Raw genomic sequence first — 19,748 nt, 5'->3', positions numbered from 1 at the left:
AGAAAATTGAAAGGTAAATTAAAGACATTTAACACAGTTCTTTAAAAAATGTTTTAAAAATGTGTTTGTATGTATTTTTGTTTGTCTACACCGAATTAATCTACCCCATCTTCAGATCAGCATTAATAGTGCCTTGAGGTTATTAACAAATCAATCATATCTATCCTTTGAAGAATATGCTGTACCATAATTTTCTGTTAAATGCAGAAGTACAATGTGTAGCTGGTAAAAAAATACCCCTCACACTGAGTCAGCACCATCCTCTATCTAGGACACTGTGTATTCCCACATGACCAAATCAACATTTCAGGAATTTCCCCTGGAAAATATGAAGGAGGTGTGCAGTTTCTGTCTCTTTGGAGATGATTTAAAAACTGAAAGGGGCCTGCAGACTAGTTAATTAATGTGTTAATTAGCAAATTTTGACACGTCCCTGTGTCTGTGTGGTTTGAGAGAACACGCTGAATTCGGCTGGATGTAGATCTGTTAAATTATTCCTTTAACATTTTAATATATATTTTATTTTAGTAATTGGCCTAAATTATTCTTATTCATAATAAAAGTAACCAGATCTATTCCAGTTCATTCAAAAAATGGTTACAAGTAGGACAATCAAATATTTCAATATTCATGTATGTACAGTTGTGTACATTATATGAGAATCTATATATTTGTACAAAATTGTACGTATCTACTATGTAGATATACACATATAATAGATACATATTACACACATAAGCCATATAAAATGATATCACATGTATTGTACAATTTTGTTTATTTATCGAACAATTTATCTTTAGAAGTTCATATACCCCAAAACAGACTGAGAGGATTCCAGTTTAGAGGACAATGGTGGATGGAATTGCTCCGATGATGGATTCCCTCATTAAGGCCTGAAAGCCCGGTGAGAGCAAGAATGACCGGGTCTCCATATAGATTTCAGGGAGGATGCTGGTGTCAGCATTAAAAGGCATGCAGAGCTCGGCCTCATGAGCGTGATACTCCATCTCATTAACTAAATTAATTAATGCATATATTTCACTCCTAGATGGCAAACCCCTGAAAACCTGCCCCCTTGCCCTGAGTGAAAATTTACATGACAACGACCAATCCCGTTTGATCCGGATGGCCATGCCACCCCAGCGCAGTGAGCAGGTGGTAGGGGTGATGGCATCCGTGTAATGTCTGTTGGACATTCCCTGACAGTGGGACACTGCTGTCCCCCTTATTCCCAGCTCACCCTGTCATTTTTATTCAGTCCTTGGCTTTCCCTCTTAGAAACATAGATCACGCCGATTTGGGTGGGGGCTATAACACTATGACGGCTATATCTTTTGTTGATGATCATCGGAATATTGGGAGAGAGGAATGTCTGTTCCACCGCAGTCCTGATCGACGGGATTTGCTGATGTTTCGGCGGCCTGCGCGGGCGAGACTCCCATAGATCTGCCCCCCCAGGGGACCAGCTGATACCACGCTGGTTCTGTGCTGATACGACACCCTGCTAATTAGCGGCAGAGGCCTGATCCACCTGTCCCCGCACAGCTGAGAAAACACAGAAATCACCCGCGCACTTCGGCTGAATTAATTAATTAAGAAAATGCGGCACAGACACACAAACAAAGGGCTCAGAATAAGCACCAGCTTCCCAATTGGGAATGTGTAATCCCAACTATGGTTGGCATCATTAAATGACTCCATTTAATGTAACTACCACTACTTTTATAAATCCATATTTATCTGTAAACCATAAATCAATTGACTCACCAAATGCAGCAAAGAGCAAACATGTGACATTATGCACAAAGCTATAATAACAACTCTGGTAGACTGGTGGCACTGGCAGGGAAATGAAGCCAAGGATATGGCTTCTGGGGCCTACCACAAAGATGCTGGCACACCCTCATCCACCCCCAGTCCCTGCCTCCCGTTCCCCATCCCCTTGCGGAAGGAACAGAGATCTGTCTGATTGAAATGAACCCCGAATTTCCCCCTGCCCTTCAGCCTACAGCCTCAGCCTCCTCGGGCGCTGGATCGCCCTTCCAGAGAGTGTTTACAGAGCTTCTATCCATCTGGGGCTGCAGTGTGTTTGACCGCCCTGCTCATTGGTCCATAGCCAGTGACCACGGTATAACCTTCCCCACAGAGTTACTATCAGGAGAGAGAGAGGACGAGTGTCAAATGCCAGCAAATAAACCACCAGACCGGTCAGCCATTCGGTTCCAGCCGGTTTTACTGAGCATGTGACTTCAAAAGTAAAACGCAGAAACGAGTCAGATCCCATTCAGAGGAAAAAGTGTTTCTAACCTTAAACCCCCACCCACAATTTAAAATAACTCCCATTCTGTTCACCAGTCAATGGCAATGTGCCAGCTGCAAGCACAGTGGTTCCTTAAAGCTTAACCTCAGCACCCTCTTGATGTGCAGCTCTGCAAGGAAACATTATTGGATTTTTGACAAAAACTGAAGCTGTCAGGTGAAAATCACTGATAAAACAAACAAACCAAAAATGCCACATCATTTCTGCTTCCCTGACTCCGCATCTTTGACAGCAAGTATTGAGTAAAACAGTAAACTGTAAGGATGGAGCACTGTCTTGCAATGTCCCTAAACAGCCTTCCCTGGGACAGACAAAACTTTAAAGGGAGAGCTTTAACTCTAATGTCCACAGGCAGGAGTGGACTGTAGTAGCATATCTTGAATGCTCTTATGTGCATTTTCAATGTCTTGAGTAGGAACTGTCCACAGGTTAGTGGTGCTGAAAGCTTTGCTAGCAGCCCACGCACTCTGTTCTAATAGAATCAGAATAACAGGGGCTTAGTAATTCGTAATTGTTATTAATGCATAATTAAATTCCAATCTGGGCCAGGTTACCATTTTGTGCAGTGATGAGTAGTCTGCTCTCTCCTCCCACTCCTTCTCACACAAGACAAACATCTGACACCCTATTCCCTACAGCTGCAGTTCTGACAAGCACTCCACATCCCTAATTCACAGAGAGACAGTGTGTGTGTGTGTGTATGTGTGTGTGTGTGTGTGTGTGTGTGTGTGTGTGTGTGTGTGTGAGAGAGAGAGAGAGAGAGAGAGAGAAATATAGAGAGAGCATTATAAGACAGGAGGAAGGAGAAAGAGAGAAAATTCCCAGAGGGAGAAAAGGCTAAAGAGAAATACAGAACAGGGATGTGAGATGAGGGCAGAGGAGGCAATGGACATGGACACGAGAGAGAGGAGCATCAGCGTGTGGCAGAACACGAGTGAGAGAGAGAGAGAGAGAGAGAGAGAGAGAGAGACAGAAGGAGAGGAGGCAAGAGGGAGTGAAAGAGGGGAGGAAGAGACGTGGGGAATGACAATGATCCCCCAAATGCTGGCAGCTCTGGGTGGTGAGAGAGGAATCCATTTCACTCAGCAAGTGGGATAATTTGGCTCTGAATGAAAGGACGGCACGCTCATGTGGAAGTAGGTCAGTGGGCTGCTTAATAGAATCACACCGTCGAGAGGAAAACAGAAACACTGTTCTGCAGCAGCTTTGGACCGGCTGGCACCGGCGCTCAAACGGCACACACTACAGCTCTCTCCCCATCTCTCTCCCCAGCCCCTGCATGGCAGAGCTCTTTCATCTGCCCCCCAAAGCATCCATTTTTGGGCAGCAGTTCCGACAGCGTTGGGCAGGGCGTGGGTTAAATTATAAGGCCTTTTCAGTTTCTGACGCTGATGCTTACAGTGGAGACCACATCAACAGAGCATACTAAGTTCTGGTTATAAGGCATACATGTGCAGTCTTGTGAGGCTGAAATTACAGCTTGTAAAACTGATTAAAATCAGTCACTTGTTGCTGTGGCAGTGTTGTTGTGACAATCCACCGAAGGCTTGAATCACAGCTTTCTGACGGCCAGAGGGATCTCTGCCATTGCACCATAAATTCATACTCGTACTACGACAAGCTTTGGAAAGGAACAGGGCTTCCAGTCATGTAAAATATATTAATCTATGGCGAGATAATTACATAAATGTGACAATATCCAATGTGGCAATGACAGAGCTGATGCTGCAGAGACATGCATCTTTTGCTACAATCCCTGAGATATGAGATGAACTGGAAAGCAGGCCAATGGCCGGTTCTTTTCTCAGCGTGATTATTTTACTCTCTGAATCAACCCAGCTGCCTTGGTATCCCATCAGCCTCAACCTACTGAGAAAAGCTGCCACAACCTTTATGTGAATACATAAACATACACGACCCCTATGTGACCATATTTAACTTCTTCCACACATACCTTCATTTGTAAATCTTGAAAACCATCCCTTCATTTCTGTCAACACCTTTCTGCTAACACACTTATAGCATGCAATACACTCTGCAGCACACACACAGACACAGTGTGATGTGCCTCTGACACTACTCTAAATGAAGTCATGCAGACACACACACACACACACACACACACACACACTGCTCTTACTGAAATTGTGCAAACACACACAGACATATACACACACACACACACACACACACTGCTCTTGCTGAAATTGTGCAAACACACAGACATACACACACACACACACTGACCGAAGCTGGGGCACCACCTCTCCTTCGGGCAGGTGCAGGGACTCACCGCGATGCGCAGAAGCGTCCCCTTCACGGACGCCCATCTGTCCTGCCGCCGGTCGATGACCAGGATGAACCCGACCCCTGCGGCCGTCAGGCTGAAAGAGAGGGCCCCACAGTCACCCTCACAGCACAGCCAGGGCACAGACCTCCACAGCAGCCCGAACCCCTCCGCTCATTCCACCACCAGCCCTGTGCCCCAGTCGACCCACACCAGTCCAGAACAGAGCTCCACGCCGGGGGGGACGAGGCAGGGCTACGCGAACCACGTCCTGAGTCCCCAGAAACACACGTGATCTGAGGGGTCACGGAACAGAACGCCTCTGAGGTGCCCGACGTGTCTGTCAGCACCATGAGAGGAGCGCCCCCTCTGGCAGGGAGCTGCCAGTCCCTTCCCGAGCCTCAGCACTCTCCGCACGCACCGACACAGTGCAGTACGTCAGCCCCACACCGCCAGAAGCTAGGCTTCGCTCAGGTAGATCCCGCCAATTCCACAACCACACAACAGGGCTCTCTCTCCTTCCCAGAACCTCTCGACGTGTGGCAAGGGTTGTGGAAGCGGGAAAGGAGAAGAGAAAAACACGCGCGCATGCACGCACACACACTCGCCCACCCCGCCAGGAAAAAATGGAGGGAAAATCAAGAGAGAGAACACAGAGGCAGAATCCGACCTTCGCTTTATGTCTCCGATCACATGAGTGCCATGGGCAGGGAGCGCACAAGCAAGCCAAACAGCTGCCTCCAGCAGCCAGACCAATGGGGCCTCAGCGGCTGCCACCCTTCAGCCAATCGCAGCCCCTCACGGGGGTGACGGACAGCCTCTGCGGCAGCTCATGTCGATCGCTCGCAGAAAAGCGGCAGGGTCCGCCTCGGCGCTGGTGTGTGAAGAGGAGCTGCGGCAGCGTGGATCTTTGCGTTTGGCTGCCATGACAGCCTCTCTCTCTCTCTCTCTTTCTTCCTGCCTCTCCTTCCCTGGCAGCCCCCACTCTCCCCTTCTCCTTCTCTATGTCTCAGTCCTATTATGAATTCACAGCACATGCGCCGTGCTGCGGGGGGAGCGAGGAGCGCGGCAGCGGGAGGGAGGGGGGTCGATGATTTACTGCCGAATAGGAGGTGTTACAGACAGCGCATTAGAATTCAGCAATAAAGCAGGGGTAATTATTTCCTTTCAAATTCAGAGCTGTGAGACTGAGGAGCACATCGGTGATGTCACCAGCAGCAAGAGAATTCTCCTGTGTAATGTCAGTCTATTTAAAAGGACTGTGTGGGTATGCGGTATACATTACTGAATCGCAACTCCACCACTGTGAAAAATAAATGGTACTTTCCACCGAGAGCCGTGCAACGGTGCTGTGTCCATCTGTTTCTTGGTTAAACATAGATTTGCTTAGCATACTAATCTTCTGAGCCCACATGAAAGCAGCTACATATTTGTAAGAGTAAATATGTTAAAAAAATGAGTACACTTAAATGTTTACTAGTACACTTACACTTAAAGAGTAAATTCTGGTTAAAAATGCCACAGCCAAATTGGATTGTGCCCAGCTGTTACCTGGTGGCATCACAGAGGAGCTGATATTGTTTACTGATGCAGCTGAGCTGATTTGCATACAATTAATTTATTTATTCTGGCTGAATAGAAGCTCTCTCTCCATCCAAATGGTCACCGTGGCTGGCAGGGGGAGCCATTTGACAGATTAGAAACAGATTAAAAATCAGCCACATTCTTAAATTGCCCGTCTCAGATCCTCCACTCATTAATTTCCTCATCCATCCTGGCTCTTAATGTAGTATTCCCTGGAGGCGGGGTGGGGGGAGGGAAACGCTGGGAGGCGCGGTCACACTTTCATCACAGCATTGGCTGGTTTCATGGTGCGGAGAGGTGAAATGGGATTTTCCATCAGAATGGTAGCATAGGATTAAGACACAGCAAATTCTCATGCCTTGATGGAACAGGAGACTGAAGGTCCAGTTTGGAGGGGGTGGTGGGGGGCGGCGCTCACTGGGCAAGGACTCCTATCCACAGTCCTCTTGGAGTATGACATTTTTGAGCTGGGACACAGCTACAGTAATATAAACTTTAATGGGTGCCTGCTTTTCACTCCAGTGCGCCAGCAGATATATAAAATAACTATCACCCTTGCCCAAATTAATAGCTGTCTTGTTTTGTAATTATTTGCCACATAACGTATATGTATGTGTGTGTATGTGCATGTGTGTATAACTGCATGCGTGTGCATGTGTGTGTGATGATAATGACCATAATATCTAAACCACCTGAGAACACATTAGAATTGTCTGACTTTAGCTGACAGAGGAGCATGGTTTTTACTGTTTCACACCCCTTCCTGCTGTGTTCCTTTCATGTTACATCACTTATTCATTAAGAATGTTATCCTTCCCCAGCTAACCTATTGCATCTACAGACATTAAATATGAGTATCACATCAATGAATGTACTGAGTAACCTCCTATCCCTGTTTATGCACAGCCAAATATAACAGAGGTCAAGTAGGTCTGGATATGTACTATTTTATTTGATTAGGTTATACAGTGACGTGAAAAAGTATTGGCCCCCTTCCTGATTTCTCCAATTTTTACATATTTGTCACACTTAATTGTATTAGATCTTCAAACAAAATTTAATGTAAGACAAAGACAACCAGTGTAAACACAAAACACAGTGTTTAAATGATCATTTTATTTATTGAAGGAACTGGCCCTGTGTGAAAAAGTAAGTGGCCCCTAGGAGAGAACAGTGGTGAATCTTCCCAGGAGTGGCCGGCCAACCTTCAAGAGCACATCGAAAACTCATCCGGTCACAAAAGTCACAAAAGAACCCAGACAAACATCTAAGGAACTGCAGGCCTCACTCGCCTCAGATAAGTTCAGTGTTCATGATTCCACCATTAGAGAGAGACTGGGCAAAAATGGTATCCATGGAAGAGCTGCAAGGCGAAAACCACTGCTAACCAAGAGGAACATAAAGGATCATCTCACATTTGCCAAACAACACCTTGATGACCCCAAAGCCTTTTGGGATAATGTTCTGTGGACTGATGAGACGAAAGTGGAACTTTTTTGAAGACATGGATCCCGTTAGATCAGGTGTAAAGCTAACACAGCATTCCACAATAAGAACATCATACCAACAATCAAACATGGTGGTGGTAGTGTGATGGCGTGGGGATGCTTTGCTGTTTCAGGACCTGGGCGACTTGCCGTAATTGACTGAAACATGAATTCTGCTCTCTACCAGAAAATCCTGAAGGAAAATGTCCGGTCATCAGTCCGTGATCTGAAGCTGAAGCGCAACTGGGTTATGCAGCAAGACAACGATCCGAAGCACAGGAGCAAGTCCACCTCTGCATCACTTAAAAGAAACAAGATTAAGGTTTTGGAGTGGTCTAGTCAAAGTCCTGACTTGAACACCATTGAAATGCTGTGGCAGGACCTTAAGCGGGCAGTTCATGCTCAAAAACCCTCCAATGTGGCTGGATTAAAGCAATTCTGCAAAGAAGAGTGGGCCAAAATTCCCCCACAGCGATGTGAAAGATTGATCTCCAGTTATTGATAGCGTTTGGTTGCAGTTGTTGCTGCTAAAGGTGGCACAGCAGTTATTAAGTTTACGGGGGGCAATTACTTTTTCACATGGGTGATATAGTGTTGGATAACCTTTTTCCTTCAATAAATAAAATGATCATTTAAAAAACTGTATTTTTTGTTTACTCTGGTTGTCTCTGTCTTACATTAAATTTTGTTTGAAAATCTGACACAATTAAGTGTGACAAATATGCAAAACTAAAAGAAATCAGAAAGGGGGCAAATACTTTTTCACGGCACTGTATACTTTTTGTTACTATGACTTGCTGTCTTATTCCAAGGGTCTGTGCAGAGTGCTCTTGAGGAAGGACAGTGTCCTCATGTTTCTTTCAAACCCACATACACAGACAGGCATTCTGGCGTTTCTATTTTTGGCCTCTTCTGTGTGCCCCGGTGGGGACAGAGAGACCAGCGCCAGCTACAGGGCACCTCACACCAGAGCGCCAGCTGGAGCTGACGTTCTGCGGAGACGACCCGAAGGTAGCTAAGGGGGTGTCCAGAGGGCCAGTGAGGGAGAGGAGTGAGAGGCAGCTTTTTAGGTCCTGACATGAATGCTTTTAACATTTCAGCTCACATGGCGACACTACCAGCAACTGAACTGAATATCAGTGTATTTGTAAGGCTTCCTCTTGCAAAGTATTGGATATGGACCATGCAGAAACTGTGGCTCATTTCAGATGGGGTTTTTGACTCTTGATTAAAGTAACAGAATACTAAAGGGAAAGGCTAATCCACACAGCCACCATGCATAATCCAGTCTTCTCCCCTTTGTTCATAAATTAATTTCTATGAAATGTAAGGATGTCATTTTCTACCCTTAGCAGACCTTAAGGTTAGATCATGTGATCTCCTTTGAACAATATCAAGCGTATGCTGTTTTTCATGGCCGCTCAGCTGTAGCTACCTAGTTCCTGTTTAATTAGACATTGTGTTCTGTCTCTGTCAGCTTGTGTGATGTCACAGGTGTCCAATGACTGTGATCTCTCTGGATGGCAAACATTTCTCAGAATTTCCCAGAGTTCTCCACTGCCGGAGTGGAAAACAGGGCCGTGGGCCTGTGGCTGTGTGTTTTGGTCTGACGTCTTAAAGACAGACATTACTGTTCAACAGGACTTCATCTGAAAGTAACTACAATGGCAAAACACATTTTTTACAGTTAAGCTATCACTAAATATTACAATGGTCTTAATTTTAATTGTCTTCCTTATTTTCAGTATATTTCAGCATTTTCAGCTGTATCTTGGCCTCAGAGCCATACTCTGTTACCCTACACTTGTTATTCAATACTTGTGTCACAAATTGGCCTGCAACCAGGATGTACAATGAACCTTTCCTGAAATACCATCCGAAGGGCATCTTGACTGACCACTCTTCAGACATTGATGCCAAAATTCCCACAGGCAGTTTTATCATGGAGACTACACTCTTTGTCAGAACTTGTTCCTTGTATCTGCCTTCCTTCAGAGTCCCAGCGCTCCTGTTTCATGTGGCACAAACTACAGCTGTTGCTATAGTGTGGATATGCCAAGATAACAGAGCAGATAGCAGGAGCGCATTTACACAAACTGTTCCATCAGATGAGGTGTATCTCCTCTCTGGGAAGGTCAGAGTTGTTACTGATATGGTGAAGAGCTCCGGTTTTTGCTTATTGAAATGAACCAGTTATTCCTACCACCAGTAGCATGGAGGAAATGTGAGGCTAATCCAATGACTTAACATTCAGAACAGTGACAAAATAAGGATTAAACAAGTATGAAAAAGATAGTCTTGGTCTTAGTAATTCTCCCAGCATTGCTTTCACAAGAAAATTAAACATAAATCTGTAGTGACACCTGCTGGTAGGACTACATATTGTGTTTATAAATGTATGGGTGGTAATAGAGCACACTGTAAATACTGCATACAGCCCAGCATCAGATAAAATCTTTCACGTAACTTCTTTATGTAACCTTCACGTAACAATGACAAAGACTTGAAGTAATCATGTCTGCAGTTGCTGCCTGTAATTGAGTCTCCATGTGATTACTAGTGAATCTACTACAATTGTAACACTCAGGTGTATTGCTTTAGTCTCACTTAATTTGTTAATTTCCAGGTGATTCCCTTCACCACCAGCAGACACTAATGCCCAGGTAGAGCTGAGTTTTACCTGGGAATGCTGGTCAGGTAGGTCAGCACGTTGTGAAACTCCTGCTCCTGGAGCTCGCTGAAGGCAGGAAATTCGGGGAACACAATGATGGGGCTTCCATTCTCCCCTCGACCCCCTGAGAGGACAGTAGAGGAGAAAGTGTTAATGATACCTACCCCATTTTTCAGTAATCCCAGAGCTATGGATGGGGGCTGTGAGTGAAGAGGTATATTGTGGGTAATGTGAAGTATATTTTCCCCAGCACTGCTGAGGAAGCTGAGCCCATATTTACTAACCCTACGAGAGTGAATATAGAACTGAACATAAAAATATATCAGTATATTAGAAAGAACCACTCACAGACTGACAGTAGGGATTTTCTAGTTTAGAGTACTGACGGTTCAATCTCAAGCCACTTTTTCTAAGGGATTTACCTTATAATTGGCAAGTGAATCAGGGTTTTAATTGATTTGACCCTGGCTTATAAGGGGACCCCAGTACACCCATTCCCATCCAATGAGAAGAGACAGATGTGTTACGCTTCCTGGGAGACCTTTCACTGAAAGCATCAGATGATTGCTATTTTAAAGGAGAGTTTTCAAATGTACTTACTGCACAATACTGAAACAGGTTTCAATATTAAAATAGTTTACCTTCTCATTTAAAACCAGCAGTTATATGTATCATAATACAATCATATGCACCAATCCTTCCATTTCTTTTAATGCATTGTATATTTGCTACTATCACCAGGGGTAAAAGACCAAAGTCAAGATCAGAATCCTGATTGCTGTTTTAATGAAACAGCTATGCCGATAAAAATAACAAACAGATTTATTACAGATTTATTATTTCCTTCAAGTGAGATTTAGCATATATCATATATTTTATGATAGTAACAGCACCACAAGGGGGCACAGGCATGTTTTCCAGTGAATTTAAACAGAGGTGCACTGCAGTACATGCTTACATGTAGCATACACAGGGGCATTCAACAGCCGCTGAAGAAAGCAGCACTAATATAAAAAGCATGTGATGAACATGAGGGGCAAATGCACCCAGAAAATAAGGAAATGCAATCATCTCACAAATCCTTCCCCCATTTCATCTGTCTCGTCACAACCCCTCCCGAGCGGACTAACCTTGAAACATTGCACTCCCATCTCTTACTCTGTGATTCGACTGGAGCAGCCATGACATTGAATTCTCTCAATACAATGTGTCCCAATAATGTATTATGACTTTTCGAAAAATACTGCTTCACGATGGGTCCTGTTGTTAGATACTTCAGGCATTCTGACATGAGTATCAGTATGCGTTACATGACCCACTGCTGCAGGGGTCCTGGTGACAAAGTGCACTGTTACAATGACGCAGGCGAACATGTTTGCTGCACTGCTGTGAGGAGGGAGGGGCCAATCCACATCCTGAATGCAGCTCAGTACAACAGAGGTGGAGACGGGCCCTGCTCCTACTGTTGGGAGACGAGAATCTCACAGTGTCCTCTCCGTTCTGCTCTCATGGACACGCTCGGGAGAAGCATAGCGCTATCTGATGATAGGATCAGAATACCAATGCAAGTGTGTGTCCCTCTCCCATCTCCGTGGTGACGGTGGCGGTGAGGCCGCGTTTGCACTGGCTTGCAGAAGGACGATCAATGGAGCAAGGGAGGGGGGGTGGGGGGTTGGTTGGGGGCTAGGTGGGGGCTGCTGGGGGGGGGGGGGGCAAAGCTATTCTGTGGTGATTCCAAGGTGACCGTCACACATCAACAGAGAGGGGGACAGGGCTGTCCCATGAGGGGGAGTGAGAACAGTTGTGGGAGGAGGATGCATTAGGGGAGAGTGAGATTAAAGCATGGTGACTCCTCTCATTCCACCTTTCCGCCTCGCAGCATGTCCTCAGAAAAGCAGCTCTCTTCAAGGATATCAGATTTAACACGGCCATAATGTAGAATCTGCGTTTACAGTTACATTACATTACATTATTGTCATTTTGCAGATGTTCTTAACCAGAGCTGGATTGTTACTGAGGTAATTGAAGGTTAAGTACCTTGCCCACGGGTACAACAGTAATGCCCCAGGAATTGAACTAGCCACCCTTCAGTTACAAGCCCTGGTCCTTGCCACTACACCGCACTATGTACACCAGCTGAGTTCATAATCTAGCATTCAGTAGATATAAATTTCCACCTAGTCAACACATAAAGGTTGCTACGGATGTGGGTATAACCGCTCTTATGTTTGGCTTGGAGTCCTATGCAGGATTGACCCCCCTGTGTGGACCTCATAAACAGGGAAAAGAACCCTTTCTTTGGAGATGGGGTTGAGCAGGGATGCTGTGAACAGCTGGAGAGGAAAGGAAGTGGTAAGTGGGATTTTTATAGCTGTGTACGGGACTGATTTGTCTAGGTTTGGTTTATTGCACAGGGATTGTCTGAATATTTACCTACTAGTTCATCATTCGGATCTTCAATTAAAAAATACAGATGATATTTACTGTGCTGGAGCAGCAGAGCTAGCCTTTAATTTCAGTATTATCATCCATCTTATACCCCTCTTCTCTCCTCTCTTTACTTACTTGTACTGCAGCTAGAGGGGGACTGATATGGGTGCAAGGCATCGGGTTCCCAACCAAAACTCTATGCCAAAACTCTGGGTCTCCTAGTCCCCCTCTCCAGTACCCATATCCTAATCATGACTCTATACTCCTCTTATCTCTGTTCAAGGCTTATCAGAACTCTCAGAGTTTTGTTTTACATGTTTTTGTTCTGGCCGCTGTTGTCATGCACCATCTCTGTTTAATAAACGTTCAAACAAACTGTTTTCGGGGTGGTCCACAGCTTGTGAATGACACACATGGAAAGAAGTTCAGACATTGACAGAATGAGAAAACTTTCCAGTGCAAATGGACTCTGTACACTGGTCTCAGCCATTAGAGAGAAATGGACTGATCCTTTTAATGCAAGGCAGAGGGCTTTGGGTGGGTGGGGGTGGGGAAGGGGGTGTATAAGGGTGTAGAAATAAATCTGTAAATAAATAAATCACTAGTGTGGCGGGGGTACAGGTGGGGAGGGTGGAGAGGAGGCCCACCTGCTGCAGCACAGAACTACAACAATATGAGTAAGCCTGACCACAAGGTTTTGGGTTCAAATCCCAAATCTAGGTGCACTGTTACACTTAAAGTTTCCACGGACAGTCTACGTCAGTGTTTCTCAGTCCTACTCCTGGAGGCCCACTGTCCTGCACCTCTTCTATCTATCCTTGCTCTACCTACCTGACTGAACTCCTCAGTGGCACTTTTGATTAACTGAGCACACCTGATTTAATCAAGAGCATGCACACTAATTTCAATCAGGTGTGTTTGGAGCAAGGATAGGTAATAGATATGCAGGACAGTGGGCCTCCAGAAGTAGGATTGAGAAACACTGGTCTATGTGATCCTGAAAGGATCATGTAGGAGTCATAAAGCAGAATCTTTTCCAGCAGAATATTTTTTATCCAGTCCAAGAGGTTGTTTCCAAGAAATATTTTTTTAAATGACCTTCAGTTTTCTGAAATCATACTCAATGAAATTATTGTAAGCACTTCTTCTTCAGAACAAATCCAGATCAAGAGCGCAAGTACTTCAAGGGGGCCTTTTAAAATAAACACACTTTCTTGTATAAAAAACACAAAACAGAACATCATGTTTGCACCCTTCGACAGCAGAATATTTCAGTTTCAAACAGCATGCAGATTAAAAGCTCTGACAGCCATCTGAAATATTTATCAATGGATAAATACAACAACAGACAATGAAAGAACTCGTAACAACCAGAGAAACCTGATCATCCCAAGGTAACAGCAGACACAGCCCAAACAGACAGACACAGATACACACAGGGGAGCTAATGAAATTGGAGCGGAGTGATTTGTATGGTAAATTTTGTCGCTGAGAGACACCTGTCTGTCGTGCCAATCACAGCTGCAGTGCTGTGCGGCCCTGCTCCCTCACACTGGACTCATCAGCGAGCCGCTGTGTTGGGCAGATCAATCAATAATTGATGTTCTGTCTCCCTGGCGTGTGTTGTCCAGGGTAACCCGAGTGGGGCCCTATCTGGGTTGAGAGCAGAGTTCTCCTGGAGGTGGTTGAGTTTCTCTGGCTCTGAATGGTGGGGAGGAGTGGGGTAGAAGCACAATGTCATGTTCTGGCACCGTGACTGCAGAAACAGCACTTTTATAAATACACTCTGCTCAGAATGCTTTGGCCCTACATTACATGGCAGCAAGGCACGGAGGCATCGGACATCATCAACACGCCAATCAGCTCAGCACTGCTTGCTGATGACCTTGACCATTCTCTTCATATAAATGAACGTGGTTCAGGGACATCTGTTCACAGATGGGCATTAGCCCTGAGCCTAGCACCATGGGCTGTCCTGATTTCTCCCCTGATTGGATGAAACCAGAGACTCAGAGAGGGGGAGGGGCACAGGCGGCAGAGAGAAAAATCTTTCAGGGAGAGACAAATTCCTATATCTTTGGAGGGAAAAGTCTAACTACGCTAAGTTTTAGCTACCAAATATGTGGCATCCTGCCACAATGTAAGAGAGGGCTGGATGAACAATAATTGGGGCGTTTCTAAAGATCAGTGAAGTCAAGTCAAGTTTGCCTGGGGCTTGTCTTTTCTTTTTGAAGGGAGATCAGCATCGGTAGGTTGGGGAGGTTATATCTACCTCTATAATAAGTAAATATTATTACACCTTTGGTAGCTGCAAGTCAAGTTCCGCTCTATTACACAGTCTTCTTCTTCTTATTATTATTATTATTAGTATTATTACTAATTCTAATTAATTTATTATTCTTAGTTTTGAGTTAAATACCTAGTTAACTGCAAAGTAAATGTACTGTTAATTGCTTTGGTAACATTTTGTTCTGAACAGTCAAGCCAATAAAGCATTTTTAAATTTGAACGATAGAGAGAGAGAGTAAGAGAAAGAGCCTCACCTGACAGGAAGGCAAACTGTTTCCTGAGGTCGGGGCCAATGTCTGCAGCACAGAGGGGACTGCTCTCCTTCTGCATGATCTCATCTGGGGAAGAAAAAGAAAGAGCAGTCACCATACACATCTTAAAACCAGAGAGAGAGAGAGTGGTCAATACACATATCTTAAAACCAGAGAGAGAGCGGTCACTACACATATTGCAATAACAGAGAGAATGCATGGGACTAAATATGGCCTTTTCATGTTGTATATGAATGCAATATGTTTATACATCATGATTCATGCCAATAAAGCACATTTGAATTTGAATTTGAGTCACTACAAACAAGATAAAAACAGAGAGAGAGTGGTCACTCAGACATCAGAGAGCCACAGAGTGGTCACTCAGACATGAAAGAACCAGATGGTCCAGTCACTGGTCACTAGAGACATAAGAGAACTGCTCAGACCCCCGGCGCTCTCAGAACGCCCCACGCCTGACCCACTTCTGCAGACACCCATCCCCCGGCTGTATTTACAGCATGACTCAGAAGGCGAAGCCTCTGTGTGCGGAGACAGCAGGGGGGAGGAAAGAGAGGGAAACGTACAGACACACACATTTCCTTCAGTGCATCAGCACAACGGATTTCAGTAATCTGCTTTGAAGCCAGACTCAGCTGCAGCAGTGCAAAGGAACTGATACTGGAACAGTGGGGTTAGTGGTGGGGTGACCACTAAAAGTCCTGCAGGCAGCTTTGAGAAGGATTGGCTGTTCTGTAGTCAGGGGGTACTGCCAGTAGGTACCCTAAGCACTTTCGGACACATTGGTTACTACACTTGCTATCTGACACTGCGAGGGGTTAATACATAGACTGGGAGAACTCTGCATACATTTGCTTGGCATTTAATTATGTGTGGTAAGGTAAGGCACTCTGTGCTTTATACCATGTTCTCTGTAAAATAATCATCCAAAGAGATGTTAGAATACAGAGGTAAAGGACAGCAGATGGACAACAGACAACAGCAGGATGGAGAGACATTATCTGCACAAACAGATGGCTCAAAGGCTGGCTTACTGTCATACTAACTACAGAATGCTTACACTCATGCACACACTCATACACATTTCACTCAGTTTCCTCTGTTGCTTATTGAAAGCTTGGTGGCTTATATCCATGTGTATCTGATTTAGGATTAGCACCCTCAGTGTTACGCCCAAGTCAAACTGGATCAGAGATAGAGCTGCTTTTCAAACAAACCAAATAAACTGGCCACGCCACACACTAAACAAGCAAACTGCTGTCATTCCTGTCACTGTCAGCAGCCAGCTGCAGTATCACTCCTTGACCGTATCTCAGCACTCAAGGAAACTCAGACAACAGGCGGTGGTGACACATACCCCCTGTGTATGTTCCACAGGTGAGCCTGTCTCTCCTGACAGTGAGAAAGCTCAGCCTCAGATCAACGCTTAGCTTTCTCATGGACCAAATCTGCGGTTTGGTCGTGTTACGGGACGATGGAGAATGGCAAGTAAACCTGCACATCTGGACTGAATGAAGGGTGGGGAGTACAAACCCTTTGCGCTAAGGGATGGTTTACTGGCATGACCTCAGCACAGCATAGTGAGCAACGACCTCTTGAATGAACCGAAGTTAACCACGCTACCATTCTTCAGAGCACATCACTGACCATCACCATTACAGCATTACCATAATACTGTGATACCTAATGGCAAAGTTTTGTTCCTAGTGTACAGGCAGTCACAGACACAAAAATACTTAGAAAAAAAAGTATCTTCTTTTAAACCACTGCTCAACACACTTTTACAGACCTGCTTTTGTGTAATGATTTTTATTGTTATTGAATGGTCTTTCCTTTTGTATATTGAGTTGTATTCTTTGTTCTTACTATGCTTTGGTTATTTTCCTTCACTGTGAAGCACTGTGAAAATACTTTTTAAACTTTTAAATATCTAAACTTCTAAAAGTAAATTATTATTATTATAAGAATGTTTGTAAGAGCTTGTAGTCACGAAGTGAGGATCATATTACACCACTGCAGCACTTTTATGTGGGTTTATGGGTTTTTCCACTGTTGATACCAGGGATCCAGCCCGACTGCCCATGAGTTTAATGCAAACACATGACCATAGTGTGGAGGAACCCAATTCTCAGACATTCTTTTCCCCCAAGCGGTGTGTGGTCACACTGGCACAGTCTACATTTACTCACAGTTCAGCAACACCCAGCTCCAGACACAAGCAAGCCAGGAATCTCATCTTTTTCTTTCTATCTGGTCTGAGAATCTGTTTAATATAGTGCTGCTCCACCTATGCTAATGCTAACCAGTGCAAGACATCCATGTCTCTCACTCCCTCTGTCCAGTCCAGGCCTTCATTCGCTCTGAAGAGAAAACAGCTCTCATAGGTCAGAAAAGCCTGCTGGCTATTTAAGTGCAGCGTGTTGAACTGCCTTCCACAGCTGGTATCTCTCTGGTATCTCACAGGACTCTTGGATAAGACAGGTATACAGGATTGTTTATCTGATTAAGATAAAAAATATCTTATAAGGCAATATGCAAATACTGTTAATATCTGCCCATCCACGAAAGCTGTGTTTCTCGTGAATGGAGAGGCTGTGATGCATTGAAAGGGAAAGCAGATCTGATGACCTTGTGGCTTTCTCCCTTTTAAGAGCACAGCTAGAAATATATTATTGTCTTGGAAGTATACCAATTAACAAATTAAATGGAGTGGAGTTGACTGAGGGCCCAGGGAACCACAAGAAAGCTCTCTAAAACGCAAGACCTGAGCCAGGGTCAGCAGAGATGGGGATGGTGTTAGGTGATATTGAAAGGAAGGAGACCCCTTCACCGGGCCTGAAGTGAGAAGCTGTACGAGCACTAAAACAGGGGCAGCAGGTGCACTCAGATGCCTTCAGTCCAGAGCCACTGAAGAGGAGGCAGGCGGCGGTAATTATGGATTAAGGTGGTTTAAGGCCTAAGCCGTGCACGCTGTGATGACACATTCCGCTAACCAAGCGTTCTGAGGCTTGATGCGTTTGGTGCTTAAGACTGTCGGTGTTCACTTCTGTGGGCCAACTACCTTCCCGAAAGCAGCACCCTCCGTGTGGACAGTGACGGGTCTGTGTGGGGACTCTTCCTGATTGCAGGGGAGACAGCACGGGCAGCACTGTACGCCAGCTGACGCACAGAGCGGGGACAGGTTGGCGGCTCAAGGAGAAGCTCCCGCTGCATTAATTGAAGACAGCTGACGCCTGTTTCAGGAGGCTCTTGCACGATAAGCTAGAGGGGGTTAAGATCAGATTGTGGACATGTCCCATGGGCTCACGTGCTCAAGTGAAGGGTGCCTTAATTAGGCTGGCACGCATACAAACACACACACAAGTACAAACACACACACGCACACATGCTCTGTGTAATAATTTAAAGCTCCCCACTTTGATAGTGTTTCTTACACATACACATCACTACAGGAAACTGTAGCCCCTTGACCAGATTTATGAAAATTGTATTTTACCACAATGTGGTTTCCTCTCCTCTTCTCTTGTAGACAAGAAGGATGAGTTTAAGGGAAAGACCAGAGAAATAGATAGGGGCGGCAGTGTAGCATAGTGGTTAAGGAGCAGGACTCGTGACTGAAAAGTTGCCCGTTCAATTCCCCGCTGGGGCATTGCTGCTGTACCCTTGGGTAAGGTACTTACTTTAGCATCTGCTAAATGCCAATAATAATAATAATGTAGATACATATATAAACAGACAGCATAGGGAATGACCTGGCACAGATTCCAGGAGGCGACACTCATGTGTGGGAAATTTGTAGAACAGCTTTAGAGAGGCTGGATTTAATGGTGGCTGTGCCCTGGGATGAAAGGACTGCTTTGAAGACCCCTGTAACAGGCGTTCAGTTGAAAGGGGAGGCGTTCTGCATGAGTGACGACGTGTCCTGTCCCGTCACTGCACTGTAAAGAAGCCGCTGCCGGGAAACAGGAGAGAGAAGGATCATGGGCCCTCAGCTCATCATCCTTGTTAACAGATCTGCTCAGACAGAGGCAGATGCTGTCTCTGATCACACATATACAGGGCTGCACAGATTCACTTTGTGAGAAAACAAAGGGTGTGAATGCACATGCAAACACACACATTTACACACACACACACACACGCATGCGTGCGCACATATAGTCACGTACATACACACTCACACACACTCACATACACACACACACACACTATTGAACCTGCAGGGTCAGTGTAGCCCCAAAGTACTTTGTCTATTCAATCAGAAGTTGCCGGTGAAGCTTAAGAGAACAGTGAACAGCATACAGTGGACAACCAGCTTTACCTCTGTAATGGAGAGAAGTATTCTTTACAGATACAGTATATGCACATTTAATGTGAGACTCTGTTTAGCTGGGGACAAGCTACA

The 19,748-nt window shown here is 45.0% G+C and overlaps 1 protein-coding gene across 4 annotated transcripts in view; it reads right to left on the bottom strand.

Annotated features, from left to right (window-relative positions):
* The window catches only part of LOC118788827 (guanine nucleotide exchange factor DBS-like), a 68,586-nt gene that overhangs the window by 23,165 nt on the left and 25,673 nt on the right, over nt 1-19,748 (bottom strand). For all 4 annotated transcript variants that reach the window (XM_036544937.1, XM_036544936.1, XM_036544938.1 and 1 more), the window contains exons 2-4: nt 15,326-15,409; nt 10,362-10,476; nt 4,617-4,707 (exon numbers count right to left, since the gene is read on the bottom strand). In XM_036544937.1, coding sequence (XP_036400830.1) covers nt 4,617-4,707; nt 10,362-10,476; nt 15,326-15,409 — 290 coding nt within the window. The remainder of the gene's footprint in view (nt 1-4,616; nt 4,708-10,361; nt 10,477-15,325; nt 15,410-19,748) is intronic.

The sequence above is a fragment of the Megalops cyprinoides genome, chromosome 14, assembly GCF_013368585.1.
Source record: "Megalops cyprinoides isolate fMegCyp1 chromosome 14, fMegCyp1.pri, whole genome shotgun sequence".
Lineage (NCBI taxonomy): Eukaryota > Metazoa > Chordata > Actinopteri > Elopiformes > Megalopidae > Megalops > Megalops cyprinoides.
Note: the sequence above shows the minus strand (reverse complement) of the source record. Positions and strands in the feature narration are given on the sequence as shown.